A 25,827-nucleotide genomic window follows, 5' to 3' on the forward strand; every position below is an offset into this window, starting at 1 on the left:
TGGCTGATAGTAAACTTTATTTAGCAGGTCATATACATATATTTATTATGCATATTTTACTACAATGAAAAAATGAGGAACAAATAAACAACATGAATGAGACAAAGCAAAATTCACTTTAAAGACAATATTTCAGGCCAGGAAAGACCTGGCTAGAGTCTAATTAGTGATACTAACAGTAGAAATAGGCAATTTGAAAACACAGAAAAAGAAAACTTATACCAGGGATGGTGAAGGAGATTATTAATCTGGAAGCAGAAGATTCTACTCACTGAGAATCATTTTGTTATAGAGCAAGGATGGTTTACCAACTTCACCATGATCTAGAATATAAACACATCTCTCCACTCCGAAGCTGTTACTGACAAAAAACTCATGCCGAAACCTCTGAACAGGTGAACTGACATGCAGAGTGTTTTGTTTAGAAGATACTGTAAAACAGGTAGGTATAATTTCCATCACTGAAAAGAAAGACTGCCCTTTGTAATTTAACGAGATGGCATCCTAATTTACTCATATTCTTCCTCATCTGGTGGTCAGAAGTCAGTTTCCCTTTCTGATCAACTCAAGATTGACTTGATGAATATGAAAAATTAACAGCAAAAAGTCCCTTAACAATGATGACCCACCAATAACCAATTGCAGTTAAGAGAACTGTATTATTTAAATATCACTCTCCCTTCCCCATAACCAAAACAGGACAAAATTCACTGATAAATAGCAAAAAGCATCAACAGAATACCACATATATTTAGAGATCTACTTTGTCAATTTTCAAAGGAATAACAAAAAAAGTCAAGAGATCTCATTAAAAGTATTTAGACAGATCATAATTTGAGGATTCCAAACTACTTATTTTTCAAAGAAATATCCCAGATTTTAAAAGAAGAATCAAAAGAAGAAAAATCATAAACAAAAATTAAAAAAAAAATTCTTAAAAAGGTGAAGAGAAGTCACAATTTGGTTTCATTTTATTTGAAGCAGATTTTTAAATAAGACCATGACTACATCCATGGAAACTTTCTGAAAGAACAAAATTTTGGCTTACTGCAAAGATTAAAGCAGTTTCAGGAATCTAAAAAACACTCATTCTTTTATGACCACCTTTGCTTGCTCTTAATGTATTCCAAATTCCTGTTCCATATTGTACTTCAATGTAGAAACATAACGTTGGCAATAAAGTTCCATTAGATACTTCATGATAGTTCTGCTGGAGCAGGTTGGGGGACTCTCTGTTTTAGAAAATACAGATGGAGTCAAATGCCTTAGAAGTTCTAGTTGAAACATGGTCCTCTGTATTAGAGTCTTGAAGAAATCAATCAGCTCCTTCTACAGCTGTTGTAGCCACAGGTTTCACATAGTATGGACCTTCACTCAGGTAAGTTCTCAGTCTCAAATAATTTGGGTTCCCAAAGATTTCTGCAATTGTCTTGGAATTGGCAAGTGCTTTCACCAGTTCATATTTGGCATCCTTGGAAGCTTTATCATGCTCCACAGACCGGTCCACCAGATATTCTACAAAACCCGGACTGTTAAACATAAGTTTCTGAGCCCAGGGTTGGTTTGCAATGGCCTGAAATAGAAGACAGAAAAAAATACCTTTCTCTGGGCCTTGAAAAATTAAGTTTGTTAATGGGATGGAGTAGTATTTAGGAAGAAGTGTGGTAGAATGAACCTTTAAAATGTTACCTTTCAGATTTGGAGATTAAAATGAAGCAAATTATGTTACACATACTTATGAATACTGCAAAACAAACACCACTATTATACTATATGACTACAATGCACTAATAAGAAAATTTCAAAAATTACCTTTTCTTCCAAAGTAAATTACCTCCTGATAAACAAATGTAAGAAACCAATTCTAAATACCTGAAAGCTTAGTATACAAAGATGTTCATCACAGTGTGAAAGTTACAATATAAATGTGTAATAATGGAGGAATGATTAAGTAATTTATGTAGAAATAAAAGAAAACACCAAGACTGTTTACTAGGCAAAAAGATATGGGTTGATGTGTTACATGACAAATGCAGATCCCAGTTATACACAAGGCATGATTATAATAGTGGAAAAACAAAAGCAAACTTAGAAGACTACCCTAAAAACATTCATACACATACCCAAAATATTTTTGAGAATGTTTATTATAGTACCACTTGTAACAGATGCTTTGGAATGATGCTTCATTTGGAGAATGATACATTGTGGATTTGTAATGAAACACTGACTTCTAATTTCCTCTTTTAAAATGTATATACACACACACAGAAGCACTTTTTTTTTTTTTGGTACTGGGGAATGAACCCAGGGATGCGGTATCACTGAGTTGTATCCTCAGCCCCTTTTATTTTTTACTTTAGTTGCCTAGGCTGCCCCTGAACTTGTGATTCCACTGCCTTAGCCTCCCAAGTAGCTGGGATTACAGGCATGCACATGCACCACTGTGCCCAGATCACTGATATAACATATTAAAGAGAAAAAGCAAACTGTAGAATGATATGACTAGTGTGATACCATTTACAAAATTTAAGAATATATAAAACACTATAATGTATTTTGTTTATATAGGCAACATGTAGTAGAAATATGAAATGACATACGGGCCTGGAAATCCTGAATTTGTGATCCTGATTACATCTAGGGAAGAAGGGGAATGAGATTGGGCAGAGGTAGTAAGGTATGACTGTTTGAAATACTTCAACCAAAATACATACATACATACATACTAAAACTAGATTGAAATACAACAATCATATAACTTCATTTGATTTGAAAAATCTGCACTTCTCAGTATTTTCCAAATTTTAAATAAGCAACTTTTATGTTTATTAAAACTTCACCATTACATTTTAGTGAAGAACAAGTATTAAGCTTATAGTTTCTTTCTTTCAAACTTATTCTACAGCATTAGCACAACCTGGAGCTTACTAGAAATTCAGGCTCTTAAGCTGCATCTCAGAACTACCATGCATCTACATTTCAACAAGATCTCTAAAGTTAATATTTAAGAAATACTGACCTAGATAACAATAACTAAGGATGAAAAGTAGATTTAAATAGCTATCCCAAAGAGAAAATTTAAAAAATTATCTCTACAGCCATGGCAAACTAAGTAGAGGAGGATAAGGTAGAATAGCAAAATCAAAATAAACTGATAATGAGATACCAATGGAGAAGCCAAATGCCCTTCTCATTCAATGATTATAAGGGTGAAGTGGTCTCTAAAAGCAGATGTTCTTGAAGATGATAGGAATATCTGTGTCTTTCAAGACTCAGATCACAAAACACATCCTCAGGAAGCCTTCCCTCTCCAATCCCATCCTAGTTTAGGCCTAGTATGCTGTGTGAATCCCATTATGATAGGATTACCAAAGACATGACTACATTTCTATGAGCCCAGGCACCATGGCAAGTGCTGGGATTACAAAGACAAATCAGATATGGTCCTTCTCTTCACAAACTGCTTAATGGGGGAAGAGATTAAGTATGCAGAAACAGGTAATAAGTACCTTTACAATTACAAGAGACTTTTTTTTTTACTGCCTGGCTCCCTCAACAGACAAAAAACTTCAAGAAACTTTTTTTTTTTTTTTTAGATGTTGATGGATCTTTATTTTGTTTATTTATATGTGGTGCTGAGAATCGAACCCAGGGCCTCACACATGGTAGAGCACTGAGCCACAACTTCAGTCCCAAGAAACTTTTAATCTATTTTATTCAGTGTTGTACCCCTCACACTTAGTAAAAGAAAAAGAGAAATATTTTCTGAATGAATGAATAAATGCAATGTATGAAAGCCAACATTAACGTTTTGTTTAAAATTTGCTTAAGGGCTGGGGATGTGGCTCAAGCGGTAGCGCGCTCGCCTGGCATGCGTGTGGCCAGGGTTCGATCCTCAGCACCACATACCAACAAAGATGTTGTGTCCGCCGAGAACTAAAAAATAAATATTAAAAATTCTCTCTCTTCTCTCTCACTCTCTCTTTAAAAAAAAAAATTTGCTTAAATTTTTTTAAATGTATTTAAAATTTAACACTGAGTTAATCATCAGTTTGGGCAAACTGCTAAAAAGATAAACTGAACTAGGTCTTAAAGAATAAGTAAGAGGATAACAAGCAAAGTTAGGGAAGAGTGTCGGATACAGAAAACACAGCAAAATACAGAGATTTGAAATAAGCAGGTTGGCATCCCTAGAGCATTAAGTGCCAAAAGAAGAATGTCAGAAAATAAGGCTCAGGAAGAAGCTGAGGGCTGGGTCAATTAAGTATGGTAGATAAGGAATTTGGAATTAATTCTGTGATCTCATAGCACCCTGTTCAAACTTCAAACAGAACCTAGCACATTTTTGTTTTGGGGGTGAGGGGGATTTAACTCCCCAGGGCCTCATACATGCCAGACAAGCACTCCAACATGGAGCCACATCCCTAGAAGCTAATACCTTTTACTATTAATAATTTCTTCCTCTTTGGTCTCTGAAGCAGCAGAGAGCAGAACCTGTGCTCTACACTGTGCATCCACAGGGCAAGGCACAGGATATGAATTCTAGGTAATCGTGGGTCAAATGAGCAGTCCTAGAAGGACAGATGGAGAAGAAAATACCTACCGTGAACACTTTTAAGGCAGCACAGTGTAGTTCAGGGAAGGGTTGATTACTGATACCACGAAAGAGGTCCAGTGAGTCACGGGATAAAGAGGAAAACCATGATTCTGTCATCCTCAGGAGATCATCAGTCTGCTGCTCTGGCTACAGGACAGAAAAGGAAAATTTCACAAGATTACTGTATCTGGAGAAAACCATGCATTTCAAAGCCAGAAAACCTGGGTTTACACATTCATTAATTTGCTGTGTGTTCTTAGCTTAGTCTGAAGCATTCATCTTCAAATCCAGCCCAGATTCTTCCCAGTTTGTTTGTTTGTTTATTTATTTATTTTTAAGTTGTAGTTAGACACAATACCTTTATTTCACTTATTTATTTTTATACTGAGGGTCGAACCCAGGGTCTTGCACATGTAAGGTGAGGGCTCTCCTGCTGAGCTACAACCCCAGCCCCATCTTCCCAGTTTTTAGTGGATAGGATTCATCAATATCTATGGCCTATTTACTTCTAATATTGTATGATTCCACTTTAACTAAAAATGTTACTAGTCATATTATGAAGGTTCTCTTCTTTTACTAGAAGTGAGACAGACAACATTTACTTAGTCAGTGTTTACATTAACTAATGTTATGTTGACTTAAACAGATAGATTTACTCTCCCAAACATATGACACTGTCCTTCATTAATTTCCCAGTCCACTTACTGGTAAATATAGAAGAGATGAAACTGCTTCCAAACATCTGATTTTTAGCTCTGTGGAGGCATTTTTTGCTTGATGTCCAATCCTCATGAGCAAGCGTTCAAAGCGAGTTCCTTTGAAGGTAACAATGAGATTTCGAATTTTTTTTTAATATGGTAAAGTATACAAAACTTAAAATTTACCATTTTAACTATACATTTCATTGTCATTACAAGTACATTCATATTGTTGCAGAACTTTTCAACAACTCAGCTATAATTCTGTGCATATTAGCAATAATTCCCATTCCTCCCTACCCTCATCCCCTAATAACCACTATTCTTCTTTGTTTCTAAGAATTTGACTATTCTATGTACCTCATCTAAGCAGAATCTTATAGTATCTGCTTTCCATGCCTAGCCTATTTCATTAGCATAATGTCTTCCCACTTCCTTTGTGCTGTGACACATGTCACATACTTTAATAAAGCTGAGTAAGATTCCACTGTAGACATATTAACATTTTGTTCATTTTGTTTGCCCATTTATCCATCAATGAATATTGGGTTGCTTCTATTAGTTTGGGCTGCCATGAACATAGGTATACAAATCTGTTTAGGTCCTTGTTTTCAATACTCCTTAGAATATACTTAGAAGTAAAATTCTGGACCATATAGTACTTGGTTCATTTTTTTGTGGAACTTGCATATTATTTTCCACAGGGGTTGCAACATTTCACACTCCCATCAGTAAACAGCATTGTGCCTTCGCCATATCCTAACATCTGTTACTTTATAATTTTGTAATTAAAAAAAATTGATAGCATCCTAATGGATATGAAGTATACTTTCATACATTATGACCCCTACCAACCTAAATCACATATAAATAGGCATCTAGTCAGAAACCAAATGACAGATCTAAAGCACACAATTATATGCAATGTAGCACATATAAGGCAAAGTGTATAGGATTGGAATCAAAGGACCTGTATTTGAGTAGCAGCTGCCCCAGTCTGTATGATCTTAGAAAATTTTCTTAACTTCTCTGAGTTTCAGCTACCTTATCTGTAAAATGAGAATGACAATGGTATGTTCTTTGCAGGACTGTAAAAGGATTATATGTCATAGGTACAAGCACTTAGACAAGTACATGCAGCAGGGATATTAGCTGCAATACATACGACATATTAATGTTCAATATATACTTCAAAAGGGTTTTCATAACAGTGCTGCATATTTTATTTTTTGTGAAGAATTTGTTGTGCTGTTAAGATAATCACGGATGTGTCATAAAAGTATTTTCCTTAACATAAAAGCTTTTAAGTATTTGTTTCCTTTCTGACATTACAAATAAAATTCATTAAATATTCACAACAATCCTGATAAGTCAATTGTTATGCCTTTTTTATAAATAAGGCCCAGAGAAGTGAGGTAAGTAAAATTCAAAAAGCTAATGTTAATGGATGGGGTTGTGGCTCAGTAGTAGAGTACCTGACTAATAAGTGTGAGGCACTGGGTTCAATCCTCAGTGCTACATTAAAAAAAATAAATACATAAATAAAATAAAATTATTAAAAAAAAAAGCTGTTAGTGTGGTCTCTGTATCATGAATACTATTCAAAGAAGACATACAGGAAAGAGTACTTGGTCCTAATTGGTTGGTAGAACACTGAACATTGAGAAGCAAGAAATAAAAGTTTTAGACTTTAAATTATGAGACTTTGAGAGATGAGTCCATAGTCATGGTGAAGACTACTACCAACAAAAGTAGTTTCTACAATGCAATTAACCCACCAGCAAAAGAACTTGAGTTATTGCATCATTATGAAAAATAAGACACAACTAAAGAAAGTCAAGACAAGTTATACCAACCTGTTTTCTGTAAAACCTGTTTGCCTTCAACATTGGATCCCAAGATTCCAATTGTGTCTACAGCTACGCCAATCATGGTGGGGTCCTGACTTTCTGTCATTTCAAACACCTTTTCCACAAAGACAGGATAACGCTCACAGATCTGTTGAGGGCTATCCATGACAGCCAGGTTTCCAAAAAATTTCACAAATCCTAAAGATATTTAGAAAAATACATCTTAATAAAAGAGTTAAAAAGTACAAATTGTGGGCTCTATGTTTTCAAAGGAACAGTAATAAACTTCAGGCCAGAAAGAGAAAGACTATAGAGCTGCCTGGAAACCTGAGACCATTCAGATATCCAAATGACTGGTGATATGTGGTCCTGAGAGAATAGAAACCTCAGGGTACCAATGGTGCAGAGGAAGAAGAACAAGGACAAACGGATACAATTTGGAGTAAGGCAAGGTTAGAGTCATTATTGGGAAGACACTTTTAAACATACATGCTCAATAAAATAAGGTAGGTTACATAAAGAAGCAGTAAATCCCCAACTTCTGGGGAGTGCTAAGGATTAATTAATCAAGCCCTAAAACAGAATGGCTAGAGCAGATCCTGTATTATACAGATTCCAACTCACAGATGTGATCAATCTGTGATATATACTGTAAATGTTAGTATAATTATTTTTATTTACATTTCTTTTAATTGAGCTTCTAAAGAAAATAACCTTCATGCTTTAAAAAGCACTAATATTTCAAGAAAAGCAGTCAACAGTGCATGCATGGCTCTCAGAGCAATGGATTCTACCTACTAAGGGACTGTGGGTATCATTTTTAAAATTAACTTTTTGAATTAACAAATTGCATTATGTATTAAGTGAACATATTTTGAATTACACATACATTACAGAATGACTAAATTGAACAAATTAACATCTTATCTAATACCCTTTTTATGGTGAAAAATTTAAAATATATTCTTAGTGATTTTAAAGAACATGATACATTGGTATCAACTAGTCCATATTTCTCCTAACTGAAATTGGTATTTTTTTTTAAACATCAAATTGTACACTTTATTTATTTTTATGTGGTACTGAAAGTTGAACCCAGTGCCTTGCACGTGCCAGGCAAGCACTCTACTACTCAGCCACAACCCCAGTTCTGAAATCTGTATCTTTTGAAATTTGTTATCTATCCAACCCTGCCTCACCAACCCCTGTAATCACAATTCTATTTTCTACTTCTGTAAATTTGACTCCTTTAATTCGTGTACTGTTGAGATCATGTGGTATTATCTTTTTATGCCTTGCTTTTTCGACTTAACATAATGTTCTCTATCCATGTTGCTGAAACTAACAGGATTCTTTCTTTTTAAGGTTAAAGAGTAATCTATTGTGGATGTGATCCACATTTTCTTTCCTTTATTTTGTTCTGTGATGTGGGGATCAAAACCAGGGTCTCCTGCATGCTAACCAAGTGCTCTTATCACAGAGCTATATTTATAACCTCATATTTTCTTTATCTGTTATCTACTGGCAGTCACTTAGGTTGATCCCATATCTTAACTATTGTGAATGCTGCAAAGAACAAGGGAATGTAGGTATCTCTTCCACATATTGACTTTACATCCTTTGGATACATACCCAGTAAGATTGCCAGTTCATCTTCTAGTTCTCATTTTAGTGTTCTGAGGACACATACTGTTTTCCATTATGGTCATATACTAATTGGCATTCCCACCAACAGTGTGCAAGGGTTTCCTCTGCTCCCTGTCTTTGTCAACACTTGCTACCTTTCATCTTTTTTAATATAAGCCACTCTTAAATAGGTGTGAGATGATTTCTCACTGTGGTTCTATTTTGCATTTCCCTGATGACAAGTAATGTTGAACATTTTTTCATATACCTGACAGGCATTTTTAAAAAATTATTATATTTATATATATACATATTTTTTTAGTTGTTTATGGACCATTTCCTTGCTACTAAATCATTTGCATTCCTTATATATTTTGGATACTCACCCCTTACCAGATACATGGCTTACAAACATCTCTCCCATTCCATAGGCTGCCTTTTCATTCTGTTGTTTCCTTGGCTATGCAAAAATCTTTTGGTTTGATACAATCCCATTTGTCTCTTTTAGCTTTTGTTGCTTACACTTTTAAGGGGTCATGTTCAAAAAATCTTGGTCTAGAACAGTGTCATGGAGTTTTCTCCTATTTTTTGTTTTGGCAGTTCCAGTTTCAAGTCTTAAATATTTAAGTCTTTAAAACACTATGGGTTAATTTTTGCATATGGAGTGAAATACAAATCTAATTTCATTCTCTGCTTATATACATCTGGTGCCTTGACACCATTTATTGAGAAGGCTGTCCTTTCCTCATGGAATGTTCTTGGCATGTTTGTTGAAACTCAATGGCCACAAATGCATGGTTTATTTCTGGATTCTATCTCACTTGTCTATGTGCCTGTTTCATGGCAGTACCATATTGTTTAGAATTCTTATAGCTTTGTAGTATATTTTGAAGTCAGGGAAGCATTGCTTTAAACTACTTTGGCTACATTGTGTTTCTATATGAATTTTAGCATTTTATCCCCCTACATCTATGAAAAACACCATTGGAATTTGGATAGAAATTATATTCAATCTGTAAATCGCTCTGGGTAATAGTATAGAAATTGAAACAATATCATTCTTTCTGATCCATATATCTGGGATATCACTCCATTTGTGTCTTTAATTTTCTTCACTAGTTATTTTACAGATTTCAGAGTGCAGATTTTTCATCTTCTTAATGAAATTCATTCCTAATTTTATTTTATTTTTATGAACACTATCATAATGGAATAATTATTCTATTTTCTAGTACTGGAGACTGAATCTAGAGCTTGAAGCATGCTAGGAAGTTTTCTGCAAATAAGCTACATCCCTATCCCATGAGGATATTTTCTTTTTCATAAAGTTGCTAGAGTATGGAAATGCTACTGATTTTGTATGTTACTATTGTATTCTGCAACTTTGCTAAATTCATTCAGGCTTTTTTTTGGCAGAGTCTGTATTCTATATATAAGAACATGTGGGGCTGGGGATAGGGCTCAAGTAGTAGCACACTCGCCTAGCATGCGTGAGGTACTGAGTTTGATCCTCAGCACCACATAAAAATAAAATAAAGATATTGTGTTCACTTAAAGCTAGAAAATAAATATTAAAAAAAAAGAACGTGTGATCTACATATAGCAGCAAATCAATGTCTTCTTTTCAGATTTGGATACCTTTTATTTTTTTCTTTTACATAATTGTTCTAGTTAGGACTTCAAGTACTATGTTAAGCAGAAGTAGTACCAACCCTTGTCTTGTTCCTGATCAAAGAGAAAAAAATTTAACTTTTCACTGTTGTGTAGGTTACTCCTTCTACACCTTTTAATAAGAGATTTATGAAAGAATGTTGAATGTGTCAAAATGCCTTTTCTGTTTCTACAAGCACAATCATATGAGTTTTCATCCTTCATCTGTTAATTTGTTGTACAACATTTATTGATTTGCATATTGAATCATCCTTGCATCTCTGGGATAAATCCTACTTGTGAATAATGATGCTGCTAAATTTGGTGGCCATGAGTATCCTCTAAAAGGAACTGGCTCAAAGCAAAATAATTCCTGGCCTCTTCTAGCCAATATAACTCAGAAGCAAAACATGCACTGTCACTTCCACAGGCACCACTAATTCTTACCTGGCAAATAGAAGCTAGAGAAAGGGTCAGAATCTGCCCCAACAATTATGTTAGAAATCTGGTCAATTACTCCTTCTTGAGCAAGGTATTGTCGTCCATGATGGGTATATGCTAGAGATGTCACCATCTCTATACAGGTGGCTCTATAAAGAAAGAACAAAACAAGGAGTTTGTGCACATGAATAGGCTGCTTTTAAAACTGTTTTCATACAGGTTATCTTAATCTTTTCACCAAATCTGAAAGGTTAATATACTTGACTCTTCTTAGATAAGGACACAACACTTACAAGGTGAAAATGACATATCTGGAATATCACTTGTTGTTACAATATAGAATTTATACTTAAATCTTGACTTTTTGACTTGAGGCCCACTATTGTTTCCACTATAACACAGTTGTTTCCTAAGAGATTTTTAGCTTTTATTTTGAAATGTCAAATACACACAAAAGTAAAGTGATTAGTACATTAAAATACCATGCATTCATAACCCTGATTTAATAACTATCAAGATTTTACTTTACTTACTTCATCTTTCTTTCCCATTTTTTGCTGAACTATTTTAAAGATAATCCTAGTTATCGTGCCATTTACCCCTACACACTTCAGTATGCATCTGTAAAAAACATGAATATTTCCTTACATAATTATACTGAAATTACCATATATTAACAACTTAACAATTCTATGGTATCATCTAATTTTCAACCATGAAAAAATTACTCCTAATAATTAAAACAGTATTTTTAATAGTTGATGCTGAAGTATGTTAACTGACTGTCATTTGCAGGTTTTTTCCCTATGTTCTTGTTAGGATAATACACAAGTGCTTTTAAATTTAACTAATGACTGATTTATACATATAGGTTTAATAATTCAGTTACACTTAAAGCACATAGGACATCAGAATCTGGATTTTAGGACTGAGGGTGTAGTTCAGTGGCCATGAGCTTGCCTAGTATGTGAGAAGTCCTGGTTTCAAACACTGGCACCACAAGCAAACAAACAAACAAAAAAAAAGTCATTTGGTTAGAAGAGAATAAAAACTTACACACATAAAGATGACAACTGCACTAATATGGTAATAGCAAAATACTTGCTCAACAGTGAGGATAATAGCAAACTGGAATATCAATAAGAAGACGTTTGGCAGATAATAAAGGGAACTTAAGAAAGTAAGGAGAACAGGGATTTAGAAAAGATTGGAATTAACATTCATTTGAGGATCCATGTCTGTCACTTTATTGGTTTCTATGGTCAGTTCATTTACTCCTCACTACTTCTTTAGAGTTGTTATTGTTCCATCAGAAAGATGAAGAAATGGGGCTGGGGTTGTGGCTCAGCGGTAGAGCACTTGCCTCGCACGTGTGAGACCCTGGGTTCCATCCTCAGCACCACATAAAAATAAATAAACAAAATAAGACGTTGTGCCCATGTATAACTAAAAATAAAAAAATTAAAAAAAAAAAAAAAAGAAAAAAAGAAAGATGAAGAAATGGAGGTGTAGAAAGGCTACAATCATTTGTCCAAGGTCAAACAGCTGATAAGTAGAAAAGAGGTATGCAAGGTCAAGTCCATCTCCTTTTCAAAAGCCCATATTTTATAAGTCAGTGCTGTTATTTAACAAGGCCAACGAATATATCTGATAAAATGTTAAGTAATCCAAAATGGCAGTTACCATGTGACTACAACTATTTAAGAGCATACCTGCTCAGGTACAAGGGACACAATCACTTGAAAAAAACTGAATTTTCTTGCAGGGCTTTGCTAAGTTCCAATATGTTAATGTTATTGTAATGTAACTTGAGTGACTTTCACATAATTTTTTTTTTTTGGTACTAGGGATTGAACCCAGAGGTTTTTAACCACTGAGCCACATCCCTAGCCTTCCCCTCCTTTTTAAAAAATATCTTTGTTTTTTTAATATGGTGCAGAGGATCGAACCCAGTGCCTCATGCATGTGAGGCAAATGGTCAACCACTGAGCCACTTGCCAGCCCCCTCCTCTCCTTTTTTTGGTACTGGAAATGAACCCAGGGGCACTCAACCACTGAGCCATATCCCCAGCCCTTTTTTGTATTTTTTTTAGAGACAGGGTCTCACTGAATTGCATAGCGCTTCTCCCTGAGTTGCTGAGACTGGTCTTGAACTGATGATCCTCCTGCCTCAGCCTCTCGAGACACTGGGATTATAGGCATGCACCACCACGTCTAGCTTACAGAAGTCTTGAGGTTGCAGACTAGACACAAGCTCTAATAGAACAGATCATGACAGGTCCCAAGGCTGGTTCCTGGCCCTCTAAAAGAGGATTTTTCTGTTTAAGATCTGTCAGTGAACACACCTGACTAGCACATCCTCACCAGTCAGCTCTCTCAGAAGCTGGGTTACCAATCCACTTGTGGTACAGTAGTTTAAAGATTCTGATGACACAGAAGAAATCTCCACAATTAGCTGGAAAAAAAAAAAGACAGAAAATGGAAAAACGTCAAAACAACCACAAGCCTATTAGGTCTCATTTTAAATTAAATGCAGAACTGGGTACTTTATATGATTTGAGTTTTTAAAACTCCATTAATTTGTCTCTAGGAAAACTTCACTGAACACATAAGAAATCACTATGGCACCAAAATATTCCATTATATCTGTGTATCCGCACCCCCTTATCATTAATCTTGGCATAAAAGCCTAAATTAGCAAAAATAAGCAGATTATTTAAAACATTCATTCATGAGCTAGGAATGTAGCTTAATGGTAGAGCACTTGCATGGCAGTATGAAGAACTGAGTTTGATCCCCAGCACCTCAAAGGAAAAAATAGTTCATCAATTCAGTTACTTCTTCATTTAACAAGTGTGCCCTGAGAGCTTACTGAGAGAAAAATGACACTGAAGACTTTGAGAAGTGACAGATATAAATTTTTAAAAGATCTTTTTTTTGGGGGGTGTATCAGAGAATGAACCCAGGGGCACTCAGCCACTGACCTGCATTCCCAGCCCTATTTTGTATTTTATATAGCGAAAGGATTTCACTAAGCTGCTTAGCTCCTTGCTGTTGCTGAGGCTGGCTCTGAACTCGAAATCCTCATGTCTCAGCTTCCTGAGCTGCTGGGATTACAGGCATGCACCACTGCATGTATTCTTATATACATTTCAAAACATCTTGCTATACATGATAAATACATACAACTATATGTTAATTAAAAAACAGCATTCTGACTGCATATAAGATAGATGAGGGATGAATGACAATAACAGATGAAGTAAGCTGCAGTGGTAAATTATCATAGGGTAGAATGTGGGGATATACCAATGAAGAGAAATACACAAGTTTAGGTAAAACCAACACATAAGGCCTTATAAGAATGAACTCAAGGTCTAATACACAACTCTGTAAACTTTGGGGCAGGGCCAGTTACTGCTGTATTTTACTATGGCCATGGGGTAGATCAGGATTCAATTTGAGCATGAGTATGAGGGGCCTGGAATATGTCCACTGGGGCAATAGTTAGTGAGCAGTTGGAAGTGAAGATCTTACTTCAAAAGAAAGGCCTGGGGGCTGGGGATGTGGCTCAAGCAGTAGCACGCTTGCTTGGCATGCGTGCGGCCCAGGTTTAATCCTCAGCACCACATGCAAAACAAAGATGTTGTGTCCGCCAAGAACTAAAAAATAAATATTAAAATTCTCTCTCTCTCTCTTTCTCTCTCTCCTCTTCTCTCTTTAAAAAAAAGAAAGGCCTGGGATGGAAATTTACATTTGAGTCATCATCACATAGATGGGAACTGAAATCCACAAGATAAATCAAACTAAGCTATAGTCCTAGCATTTAGGAAGCTGAGGTGGGATGATCCCTAGAAATCAGGAGTTTGAGGCTAACCTGCGCAACGAAGCGAGGCTGTTATCAAAACAAAAAACAAAAAAACACCAACAACAACCTAGAAATGAGTACAGGGTACAATAAAATCTGGGGTTGAGACTTTGCCTTTATGAATGCAAACAATTAAAGGTTCTTGGAGAATAAAGAACTGGGAGATTAAGAAGAAATAGAGATGCAAAAAGAAAACCAGAGTAGTGTGGTATCAGGGCATGTAAAGTAAGAAAGTTTTGTAAAGAAGGAATTAAGACTGTACAGGGTTCCATTTTGAGTATGCAGCCTATTAAGTGTGTCTTTAGGTCAATTACTCCTTTGTTGGGCCTGGTGGTGCAGGCTTGTAATCCCAGTGATTTGAGTGGCTAACACAAGAGGACTGCAAGTTCAAAACCAGCCTCAGCAATTTAGCAAGGCACTAAGCAACTCAGCGAGACCCTGTCTCTAAATAAAATACAAAAAAGGGCTGAAGATATGGCTCAGTGGTTAAGTGCCCCTGGATTCAATCCCCGGTACCGCCCTCCCAAAAGTACTCCTTTACTAGTGAGATAATATTTCAGACCAGTTTCAATGCTATCTCCTCTAATAGAGTAATTATACTACACCATTTTTTGTATGACTCTTCCACATACCAGCTGGGAATTAATCCCTATATTTCTAACACCTTGGAATAGGGCCTAACACAGATTATATATCCAATAAACACACATTAAATGAACCATCTTGCCTTCCATTTCAAGTTTACTATATTTTGCTTTGTAAATGTCCCATAGTTTTTAGTCTTACCTCATACACCCTGTATCGAACAATATCATTTGTTTTCATTACATTTTTCAAATCATCCAGTAGATTGCTTTCAAATAAAGCCTCAAGTCCAGCTTGAGTTAGTGATATTCTTGACAGGGATTTGATAGCCTTACAAGGAAAGAAAATATCTCTTAAGTCACAAAAATACAAAATATTTATATCTACTTCTTGAGACTGATGTGAAAATCAGTGCACAAAATGTACTTGCCCAATGAGCAGTCATTACATTTTAGCTATTGTTATTTGTAAATAACTGGAAAAGATCAAGTAACCCAATGTAAACCCAATAATGTAAATATATGTATCACAGAAAAGAAAAGGAGTTCACTACTATGCATTTGATAACCATTTATTTATCTGCTACCAGCTACATGAGGCTATAAATTCAGTTCCATCAATCATCAATTTTAACCCTTCACCTCTCAATTCATAAGGCCTTTTTTGACTTTAAGTCACTAATGTCTCTACATGTTAGTTGATGTGTTCTAGTAAACTCACCGCTTTAGCTACAGATAGATTCTCTCCACCAATGCAATACACAATTTGTTTTAGTAGATCAGCATTATTTAGAATCTCAGTAACAGCATCAGAATTTTCAACAATTCTTCCAATCTGAGAGGAAAAAAAAAAACCAGAAATACTCTTTCAAGGTATAATAAATGAATAAATGACAGTCTAATTTCCTTAGTGTGCAATTATTTTAGAAATTATAGCTATAGGACAGGTCACTAAAAATTCATAATGACCCAAATTCATTAAAATGGTGTAGTAATTTATTTAGCACCCTTTTTTTTTTTAAAAAAAAAATTTTTTAGTTGTCAATAGACCTTTATTTTACTTATTTATATGTGGTGCTGAGAATCAAACCCAGTGCCTCACACATGCTAGGCAAGTGCTCTACCACTGGAGCCACCACCCCAGCCCCCACCATCTTTAGCACCTTTAAATGAAAAGGAAAAAAACGAACAAGACACCATGGGTACAGAGTATTGATAAGTTAGTGAATGTAAATAACTCATATCAATTTTTAGTTGCACTGACTTTGGACAAATTAAATAACTTTTGAGCCTAATATCTTACTTGTAAAGTGGAAATAATGACACTTAATTCCAGGGTAGTTTTGAAAATTAAATGAGACTAAATAGGCAAAGTACCTACTGTGGTGTCTGGCACATACATGGTCAATGAATAAATTGATACCATCTCCCTTTTTTATTGAATAACACCTTAGAGAAGAAAAGGAAGAGCAGTAGAGTATTAACTAGACAACTGCTTAGTTCCTAACATTTTAATAACATAATCTTTAGCAGAAACTCTTTATTCACATAGTAGGATTTTCTGGTTACCAAGATGGTAAGAGTTACTGTCTTAATTTTTTGGCTTACTGACCTTTAGGATAGCACTTATTTCATGTCACTACAATGTTAGGCAGAGCAGCTATTTAAACACCCAAGAATCTTTTTCTCTAGACTAGAAGCCTCTTATAAAAAACCAAAACAAACAAACAAAAACCCACGATAGATTTATATTGATAACTCCAACAGCACATGACACAATGCCTGGCATGTCAAAGGAATTCAGTAATTAATTGGTGAGTGAATGATTAAGATAGTACTAAGGAAAAAAAAAAGATAGTACTAAGTGAATCTTTTTTACTTCAGCTTCTATTTCTCAGGTTATAATTCATTAGGCACAACAGAATAGACTAGACATACCCTAGGAATACAAAGAGATTAAAACCCAGCATAGAACCTGCCCCAGAGAAGTTGGTTAATGTTGGTTCTTCTTATATAGTAAAGTTTCATACCTGGGACAGAGTAAGAATTTTAACAGAATCATCAGGGTGATTAAGTCCCCTTTGTAGGTCAACCTTGAGGTTCCTAGCCACGTGAACTGGTTCCACAGCTTGAAGCAATCTCTCCAGAATGGATACACACAAAGTAGTCTGTTCCCTAAAGGAGACACCATAAATCTCATTAGTTCATGTCCTGCCAGATTGGAAGCAACAGGCTAATAATAGTGAAGCTTGGCTCACTAATTTGTGCCATAAATACGTTTTTTTTTTTTTTTAAATAGCAACTTCTATTTGCTCATTGAACATTTAGTAAGTACCTGTTATCTGCTTTGCATGTTTTGGGGCTACAACAAGGATTACGATATATCATTTAGTCTAAAGAAGTTCAGTCTAATGGAATATACAGAAAAATAAAAGGCAACTACAATCCAGGTAGATAAATGACATAACCTAGGACTAGAAGCTATGGGAGCTTTAAGAACACAAAGTATAGGGAAGGCTTCCCAGTTGGGTGACACCTGAACTAAGTTAAAAAAAAAAAAAGTAGGAACGATCTAGAAGAAAGGTACTCTAAGAAGAGAGAGTAGATGAACTGCGGTTTTGGCTCAGCGGTAGAGTGCTTGTCTAGCACATGTGAGATGCTGGGTTTGATCCTCAGCATCACATAATATAAATAAATAAAATCAAGGTATTGTGTCCATCTACGACTAAAACTGTTTAAAAAAAAAAAAGAAGAAGAAGAGGGAGTAGAAGCACACGAGAAACAGAGGAAGAAAACACATTGTTATACTTTCAAGGAACCACATGGGGCTTGGTATGACTAGGGTCAAAATAGGGAACAGATGTGGAGAAGGCAAAAGAGTGACATGAATAGCAAGAAATGAAACTGGAGAGATGCACAGAAGCCAGATTCTCAGAGATCCAGACTTTTTCCAGAAAAGCAATGGTAAGTCATGAGATAGCTTTGACAGAGAAGTAACAATGAGATCTAACTTACAGAAATCACCATGGGCCTGGGTGGCTCAGTTGTACAGCATGTACTTAGCATGTACAAGGTCCTGGGTTCAATCACCAGCAGAAGAGATTAGAAATGAAAAACAAAACAAAAAACCCAAAATCCTTCATCCACATTAAAGAAAGAATTTTCAACATGAAGGCAGTTCAAGTGGATCAGGGAAATAGCAGTGGAGACAGAAGAGGAGGGAAAGATACAAAAGGAAAAGATCCTGTTTCAAGATCAATTTTCTGTCTTTTAATAAACAATACAAATAATATACTAACATATTGCTAATAGGAGACTACAATTAAACTAGTATAACTTTTCTAGATGACAACTAAGGAATACAAATCAAAAGTCTTAAAAATACATACACTTCCCTTAACTTAAGGATTCTACCTTGCATAACTGGGTCTAAAGGAGTACTTAAGAATGTTTTCATAGCTAAGAAAATTAAAAATATGCTTAGATGAAAACCTACATATTAATTCTCAAAGCAGTAGAAACAACCCAAACGTTGATAATGGATAAATACAGTGTGGTATAGCCATACAATATTCCATTTACCAATAAAATGGGAGGAAGTACTCATAATGCTATAATATGAATAAGCCTTCAAGTATTATATGCTAAAACAGACACAAAAGGCTTTTTTTTGGCGTGAGCCACATCTCCAGCCCTTTTTGTATTTTATTCTAAATAAAATACCCTATCTCTAAGATAGGGTATCACTGAGTTGCTTACTGCCTTGTTTTGCTGAGCCTGGCTTTGAACTTGAGATTCTCCTCCCTCAGCCTCTGAGCCATTGGGAGTGCATGTGCCACTACACGGGGTAAAAGGCTTCTTTTGATGATAGGATTCTATTTACATAAAATGTTCAAAATAGACAAAACAATAGAAACTGAAAATAGGTTCCTGGTTGCCTGAAGGACAAGAATACAGGAGAAATGGGGAGTAACTACTTCTAGATTTGGGCTTCTTCTCCTTTAAAAAAATTGCTGACAAATTGGGAGGCTGAGATAGGAGGATCACTTAAGCCCAGAAAGAGTTCAAGGTCAGCCTAGGCAATATAGCAAGAATCCATCTCATTAAAAAAAAAAAAAGTTGTGATTACATATAAGATAAAATTCAACAATTCACCATTTTAACAATTTCTAACATATAGTTCTGTGGCAGTAAGTATAATTACACATTGTTTTTGCAACTATTACCATCATCCATCTCCGGATTATTTTTTTTATCTTCCCAACCTGAAACACTGTACCCACTGAACATTTTCCATCCTTTCTTCTCCCAGTCCTTTGAAACTACAGTCTTACTTTCTGTGTCTCTAAATTTATGTATTCTAGAGATTTCTCATAAATGGATTCACACAAGATTGGTCCTTTTGTGTCTGCTTATTTCACTTAGTAGAAAGCCTTCAAAGTTCTTCTGTCAGAAATTCCTTCCTTTTGAAGGGTGCACATAAATACCCCTTTGTATTTATCTGTCACATTTTGTTTGGCCTTTCATCCTTTTTTTTACTTTAGCAATCTAGCAGATGTACAGTAAAATCTCACTGTGGTTTTAACTTGTATTTCCCTAATGACTAATAATGACATGACTCTTCATTTGCTAATTTGCCATCCATATTTCTTCCTAATTTTGCCCAATTTTTGAGTATTTCATCTATTGCTATTGGATTTTTAATGCTTTATATATATATCCTGAGTGTCATTCACCAGATATAGTCTTTGCAAAGACCTTTTATTTCCTCCATTGACTTGTCTTTTCATTCTCTTTAACTGTGACCTTTGAAGAGCAAAATGTTTAATTCTGATGAATTCCAATTTATTCTTTTCTCTACCTGCAGTAGTAGGGATTAAAAGGGCCTCAAGCATGTTGGTGAGAGCACCACCTTTTTAAATTTTTGAGACATGGTCTAAATTGCCCAGATTGGCCTTGAATTTGCTTCTTGAGTATCTGGGATTACAGGTGTGTGCCACTGTGCCTGGCTCGATTTGTTCTTCTGGTATCTTCTTGAAGAAATCCATTAAACTCAAGGTCACAAAAAGTTTTTCATATACTTTCTTGTAGAACTTTTAGAGTTTCAGGTTTTATTTTTAGGCCTATCATCTACTCTCCTACACTGTGGATGGGAATATAAAACGGTATAACCACTTTGGAAAACAATTTGGCAGTTTCTTAAAAAGTTAAATATATATATCTTCTACACACTATCCAACCATTCCATTCCTGGCAAAGACTTGTACATGAATGTTTACAGCAGTGTTATTTATAATATCCCCAAACCAAAAACAACTCAATGTTCATCAACAAGGGATGGAAATCTCAACTTGGGTACACTCATATTGTGGACTACTACTTCCCAGTAAAAAGGAATAAATTACTCATTCATGCCACATGTATAAATCTCTAAATAATTACACTGTGCAAAAAGATATCAAACAAGACTGCATACTAGGACCGGGGCTGTGGCTCAGTGGTGGAACGCTCGCCTAGCATGTGCGAGGCACTGGGTTCAATCCTCGGCACCACATAAAAATAAAATATATTGTGTTCAACTAAAAAAATAAATATTACAAAAAAAAAAAGACTACATACTACACGACTCCTGTAAATAAAACACCTTTCCTTCCACATTACCAAAATTCCAGCAAACTCATCCATAATGATGGAAAGTAGATCAGTGGTTGCCTGCCTGAGGTGGGGAGAGATTACCAAGGGGAGTAAAGAAACTTCTGGGAGCGAAAGATATCTTCACTATCTTGATTGTGGTGATGGTTTCAAGTTTTATATCAAAACTTGTCAAATTCTACATTTTATTATATGCAGGTTCATTGTATGTAAATTATTCCTCAATAAAGCTGTTTTTTAAAAAGCAGTGTTAAGTTAAACTGCATAGCGTGTCAATTTCAGGTCACATGGGGCCCTCTGGTACCCAAAACCAAAGAGTTAATAACTTATAATCAGTCTTGTTTGACTTCCATTTTATAAAGCAGTGATCTTAGGACTTAATTTCACTCACAAAAATACCTGTCAAGATTCTAGGATTAGTGGGGAAGGGAGGGGAGGATGGGAATGGGAAAGAGTGGAATGAATTGGACATAAATTTCCTATGTTTATATTTGAATATATAACCAGTATAACTCCACATCATGTGCAAACACAAAAATGGGAAGTTATACTCCATGTGCATATGTCAAAATACATTCTGTCATGTGTAACTAAAAAGAATAAAAAAATTAAAAACCAAAAAGATTCAAGGTTTACATCTACAAGATCACACAACCTGAACCAATATACAGCAACAGGATAATAGCAATGTATTTGGAGACTGCCAATATATTATCCAGAAAAGAATTATTCCCTAAAACTGCAATTGGTATCTATTGTGTAACCAGTTCTGAACTGTTCTTAAAATTTCCATTAAAATTATTTCCTAAAATACTAGTCTATCATTCAAGGACTGTCTTCCCCATGGACATTATTCCTTAAACTCTCTGTCTTTTCAGTTTCGGCTGCTTCTCTATTGCCAACTTGTGGCATAATCTTTGAAAAATCTCTTCATCTATAATATGAAGAAGTTAGCCTAGGGGCCCTCTCTAAACTCTATTAACCTCACTTTGTATCAGGTTTACATACAGTATTGTATGTTGAGCCACAGATGAACAAAATATGACCTCTGCCTTAAAAATACTTACAAACTAGAAACACATACATGGAGAAACATAACAAAGCAATTATATCAAGTGTCATTAACAGAAATGAAGTTGCCCTTTCGGATATCTTGAGTAACTGAGACTTTCTGGTAGGATGGCATTTTCGCTGGGCCTTAAGCAGCTGACAGAATCTGTAGAGAGGAGACGGTGTTTCAGTCAGAAGGACTGGATGAATTAAGTTAGAAAAGTGCAAGTCATGCTCTAAGAACATTAATGCCACTTGGTAGATAGAACAGATGAAATATAGGTGGAATGAAAGAAAAAGATAAGACTGGAAAAGTAGGATGGAAATATATTACCAAGATGGTAGGATGGCATTTTCGCTGGGCCTTAAACAGCTGACAAAATCTGTAGAGAGGAGACAGTGTTTCAGTCAGAAGGATTGGATGAATTAAGTTAGAAAAGTGCAAGTCATGCTCTAGGAACATTAATGCCACACGGTAGGTGGGACAGATGAAATGTAAGTGGAATGAAAAAAAAAAGATAAGACTGGAAAAGTAGGATGGAAATATACTGTGAAAGGATCCAAATATCAGACTAAGAAATCATGATTTCAAACTGTAGGCAAGGGAAACCATGGAAAACATATGAGCTGACCTGAGAAGTTTCCTGTGCCTACAGGTTGGGAAGGAATAGTTAGAAAAGAAAACAAGAGGTAATGAGGATCAAGACTAATAGACCTATTGTATCTACAACAGACCTAGCAAGAGGGAGAGAATGAGCTTCGAAGAGAGAAAAAGGAGATTATTTCACAGGTAGAGCTTAATAATGGAAACTAATGGATTTAATAAAGGGAGAAATCAAAGTCAAAGCCAAGAAAGCCCTCTGAAATCATCCAAAGTGATCCAGCAGTTCATTAACTTTTCAAGTAGAAAGATCACTTTTAAATCCTGTATCACATCTTAAAACTCCTTTCAATGATAAAATTATCCGTGTTTTTAATTGCAATAGGCATCTATTAAATGTGTACTAAATCAAAAGTAAAAGTTGCAGTTCTAATATTTTAACTTCTACTTCCATATTAGAAGTTTCTATTGTATCTCTGCTATTGACATTCCCATGTTATACAAGGTAAGCAAGTGTGTGGTAGGGTCTAAATTATTTTTTAAAATTACAAACAATGAGATCATAACTTTTGCTATTTTTTTTCTCATTGGACTTATTATGAGAGGTCTTTCTATATCCACACCTACAGTCCATCTTCTCTGACTTCCATGTTGCAAAGCAAGAATCTTAGCACTTAATTTCACCACAAATAATATTTTAAATAATTGCATAGTGTTACATGGCAATACCATATAATTAATTTATATTCCATTTTAATGAATATTTGGGTTGTTTCTGGGTTTTCTGCTATTACACACTACCTGTTATGAATATTCCCTGGACATGTAACACATTTTATGCAAACATACCTGAAATCCTATAACACAAATGACTCAAAATGTGTGAAACTAAAATGTTGGTTACCAGATCAGGATCCTTTTTTTCAAAATATATATATATATTAGTTGCAATTAGACATAACTATTTTATTTATTTATTTTTAAAATGTGGTGCTGAGGATCGAACCCAATGTCTCACTCATGCTAAGCAAGCGCTCTACCACTGAGTCACAAACCCAGCCCTGGACAGGATCCTTTTTTAAGAGAAGACAAGAATTCGTACACATGGTTGTGGAGTTTTTGTAGGTGGAAGACCTTGTTTTTTCCCTCCAATTCCTACTTCATGGATAAGGGAACGAGGCCAGACGACTGGAGAAAACACACCCAGGGGCTGGACTTGAGTCCCATCTCTCGTCTTCAAGCCCAAGATCCTTTCCTCTCTCCAATTTCGGCTAACATGGAAAGTCACTCTCCTCGCTTCCACCCACCCATCTCCATACTTGGGGGTGCTCACTCCGGGATTCTCTCACCGATGGTTCTCGTTAAGCAGCGAGAAAAGCGGGCCCAGGCGCAGCTCCGCCGCTTGCTCTCGAAGCTCGTTAAGCGGCACCGCCTGTATCACCGATTGCAGCGCACGCAGCTCCTCCAGGGGCGCTTCCAACCGAGCCACCTCCCTCAGCAGCGCCAGCGCCTGCGCCGCCATCTTTCCGGCTCCTGCCCGCCGGGCCAGCAGGTTCCCGAGGCGCTTCTCCAAGCCTCGCGAGATGGGTTGAACGCAGGCTCCTTTTCGGTCTGCCAAGTCTCGCGAGACTCCTGGAACGTCTCAGGTTGCCAGTGATCTAGCGCCTCGGTCTGACGTCACGAGGAACTGTGCTCAGTTACTCCTCCCGCTTTTCCCAGCAGCTTGGTGAACAGGCTGAGTGGAACCCTCGTAGGTTGCCCAGCCAGCGGAGCCGAGAGGATGAGGGCCTGTCAGCAGTCAGACGGCCTGGAGATGGCCTCCCCGCCTCCAGACCAGACCTTTGGCACTGGAAAGAGCCGCCTTTGTGGAGGCCTCCCGGCTTTGGGCCTTGGGGGAACTTAGATCCTGGGCCACACGCCTGTCTGGAGGAGGCGGAGGGTTCTGCCTCGGAAGGCAAGATGAAAATTCTCGAGAAGCTGGACGGAGGCGTGAGTAATACGATCATGGGGCGCCTTTTTGGTGTCGCCGAGTCAACAGTACTCGTGATGGAGAAAAACACGAGGGCTGTTTGGGGCCGGCATGGAGAGTGTTTTGCCCGACTGCTCCAAGATTCCCGTGAGGTACACCCCAAGAAGATGGAGACCTCGGTAGCCTTTTGAGAGGAGGGGCAGAGCACAGAAGGCGGCCTCTGCACCCAGGCCAAACGCATCTGTATTGCGTGTGGTGGAAACCAGTGGTCAGGGCGGTTCAGATATGTTTCCTGCGAGCCAGGAATGGTTTGAGAAGTTTAAAAATAAATACTGTGAAATATAAAGTTGAGGGGAAGGAAGAACCGTTGAATCCTGAATTGGCACCCAAACAGTCCAAGCAATTGGAGCGACTCATCAGAGAGAGAAGCAGTGTGCCTCAGCAGGTCCTCAATACCAAGGAGATGAGCCTAGTTTGGAAACGCATGCCTTCCCATACTTTTAAGGAAATAGACAATAATCTGGAAAGCTTAGAGGAAACTTAAGGACAGGATTTCCTTCATTTTGTGTGTCAATGTCTCCCGCGACAAAATGATGAATACATTGCTGCTTCACAAAGACCTTAATCCCACTTTTCTTTTGGAAAAAGATTTTTTACAATACCTTCTTTTTGGATTGGTTTTTATAATTAGATTATCCATGAAACCTAAGGTGCGTTTAACAGAAAAAAAAAAAAAGGCACAAAAAACTTGAATTCAGAGTGTTGCCAGTTGTGGAAAAAAAGTCCTGGTTACCCGGACTCATTATTTGCTCATTATTTGATGTTATTGGGTTTCTTTCCTTGGAAGACACCAGCTTTCTCCAGCCCTTGAATCATGGTATAACCGAGGTATTACATCAACCTATGTTTGACCACCTTGCTGACTGCATTGACAAAAAGCTTACTTTAAAAGAAACATGACAACATTGCCACATTACTGAAGTAGTGGTAAAAGAAGTGATGAATGATATAAAAACAGCCGTTTTTAATAAGGCTTAGTGGAAAGATTGGAAGGATGTTCTTTGAATGCGTATGCATGTTTTCCCAGAGTTAATGAAGAAGTTGAAAAAAAAATCCGTCTGCATCAATATAAAGGAAAGTGAAAATAATGAATTACTAAAGTTCCAATCTTTGGGAATAATTTAGAGTCTATATCCATAGATGATGAAGAAGACCAGTCCCCAACAAGAGGTAAAGAT

The 25,827-nt window shown here is 36.4% G+C and overlaps 2 protein-coding genes across 3 annotated transcripts in view; one reads left to right on the forward strand and one right to left on the reverse strand.

Annotated features, from left to right (window-relative positions):
- Positions 1-24,211, reverse strand: Psmd5 (proteasome 26S subunit, non-ATPase 5). Of its 2 annotated transcripts, none has more exons than XM_005320901.5 (10): positions 23,970-24,210; positions 17,348-17,492; positions 16,039-16,152; positions 15,520-15,648; positions 13,211-13,320; positions 10,872-11,014; positions 7,155-7,346; positions 5,306-5,415; positions 4,607-4,747; positions 1-1,573 (listed from the first exon to the last, which is right to left on the reverse strand). In XM_005320901.5, exons 1-10 carry the CDS (start codon positions 24,140-24,142, stop codon positions 1,316-1,318), a joined length of 1,515 nt encoding a protein of 504 aa, XP_005320958.1. In that variant the 5' UTR covers positions 24,143-24,210; the 3' UTR covers positions 1-1,315. The 2 variants fall into 2 exon arrangements, with proteins under 2 accessions (XP_005320958.1, XP_077904214.1); XM_078048088.1 differs by lacking the exon at positions 1-1,573 and adding an exon at positions 2,238-2,640 and having other exon boundaries at positions 23,970-24,211.
- Positions 24,212-24,289: 78 nt separating this feature from the next.
- The window catches only part of LOC101959125 (protein CutA homolog), a 44,567-nt gene continuing 43,029 nt past the window's right edge, over positions 24,290-25,827 (forward strand). The window contains exon 1 of the transcript XR_013438272.1: positions 24,290-25,819. The gene's annotated coding sequence lies outside the window, so the exon portion shown is untranslated. The remainder of the gene's footprint in view (positions 25,820-25,827) is intronic.

Source organism: Ictidomys tridecemlineatus, chromosome 4, assembly GCF_052094955.1.
Source record: "Ictidomys tridecemlineatus isolate mIctTri1 chromosome 4, mIctTri1.hap1, whole genome shotgun sequence".
Lineage (NCBI taxonomy): Eukaryota > Metazoa > Chordata > Mammalia > Rodentia > Sciuridae > Ictidomys > Ictidomys tridecemlineatus.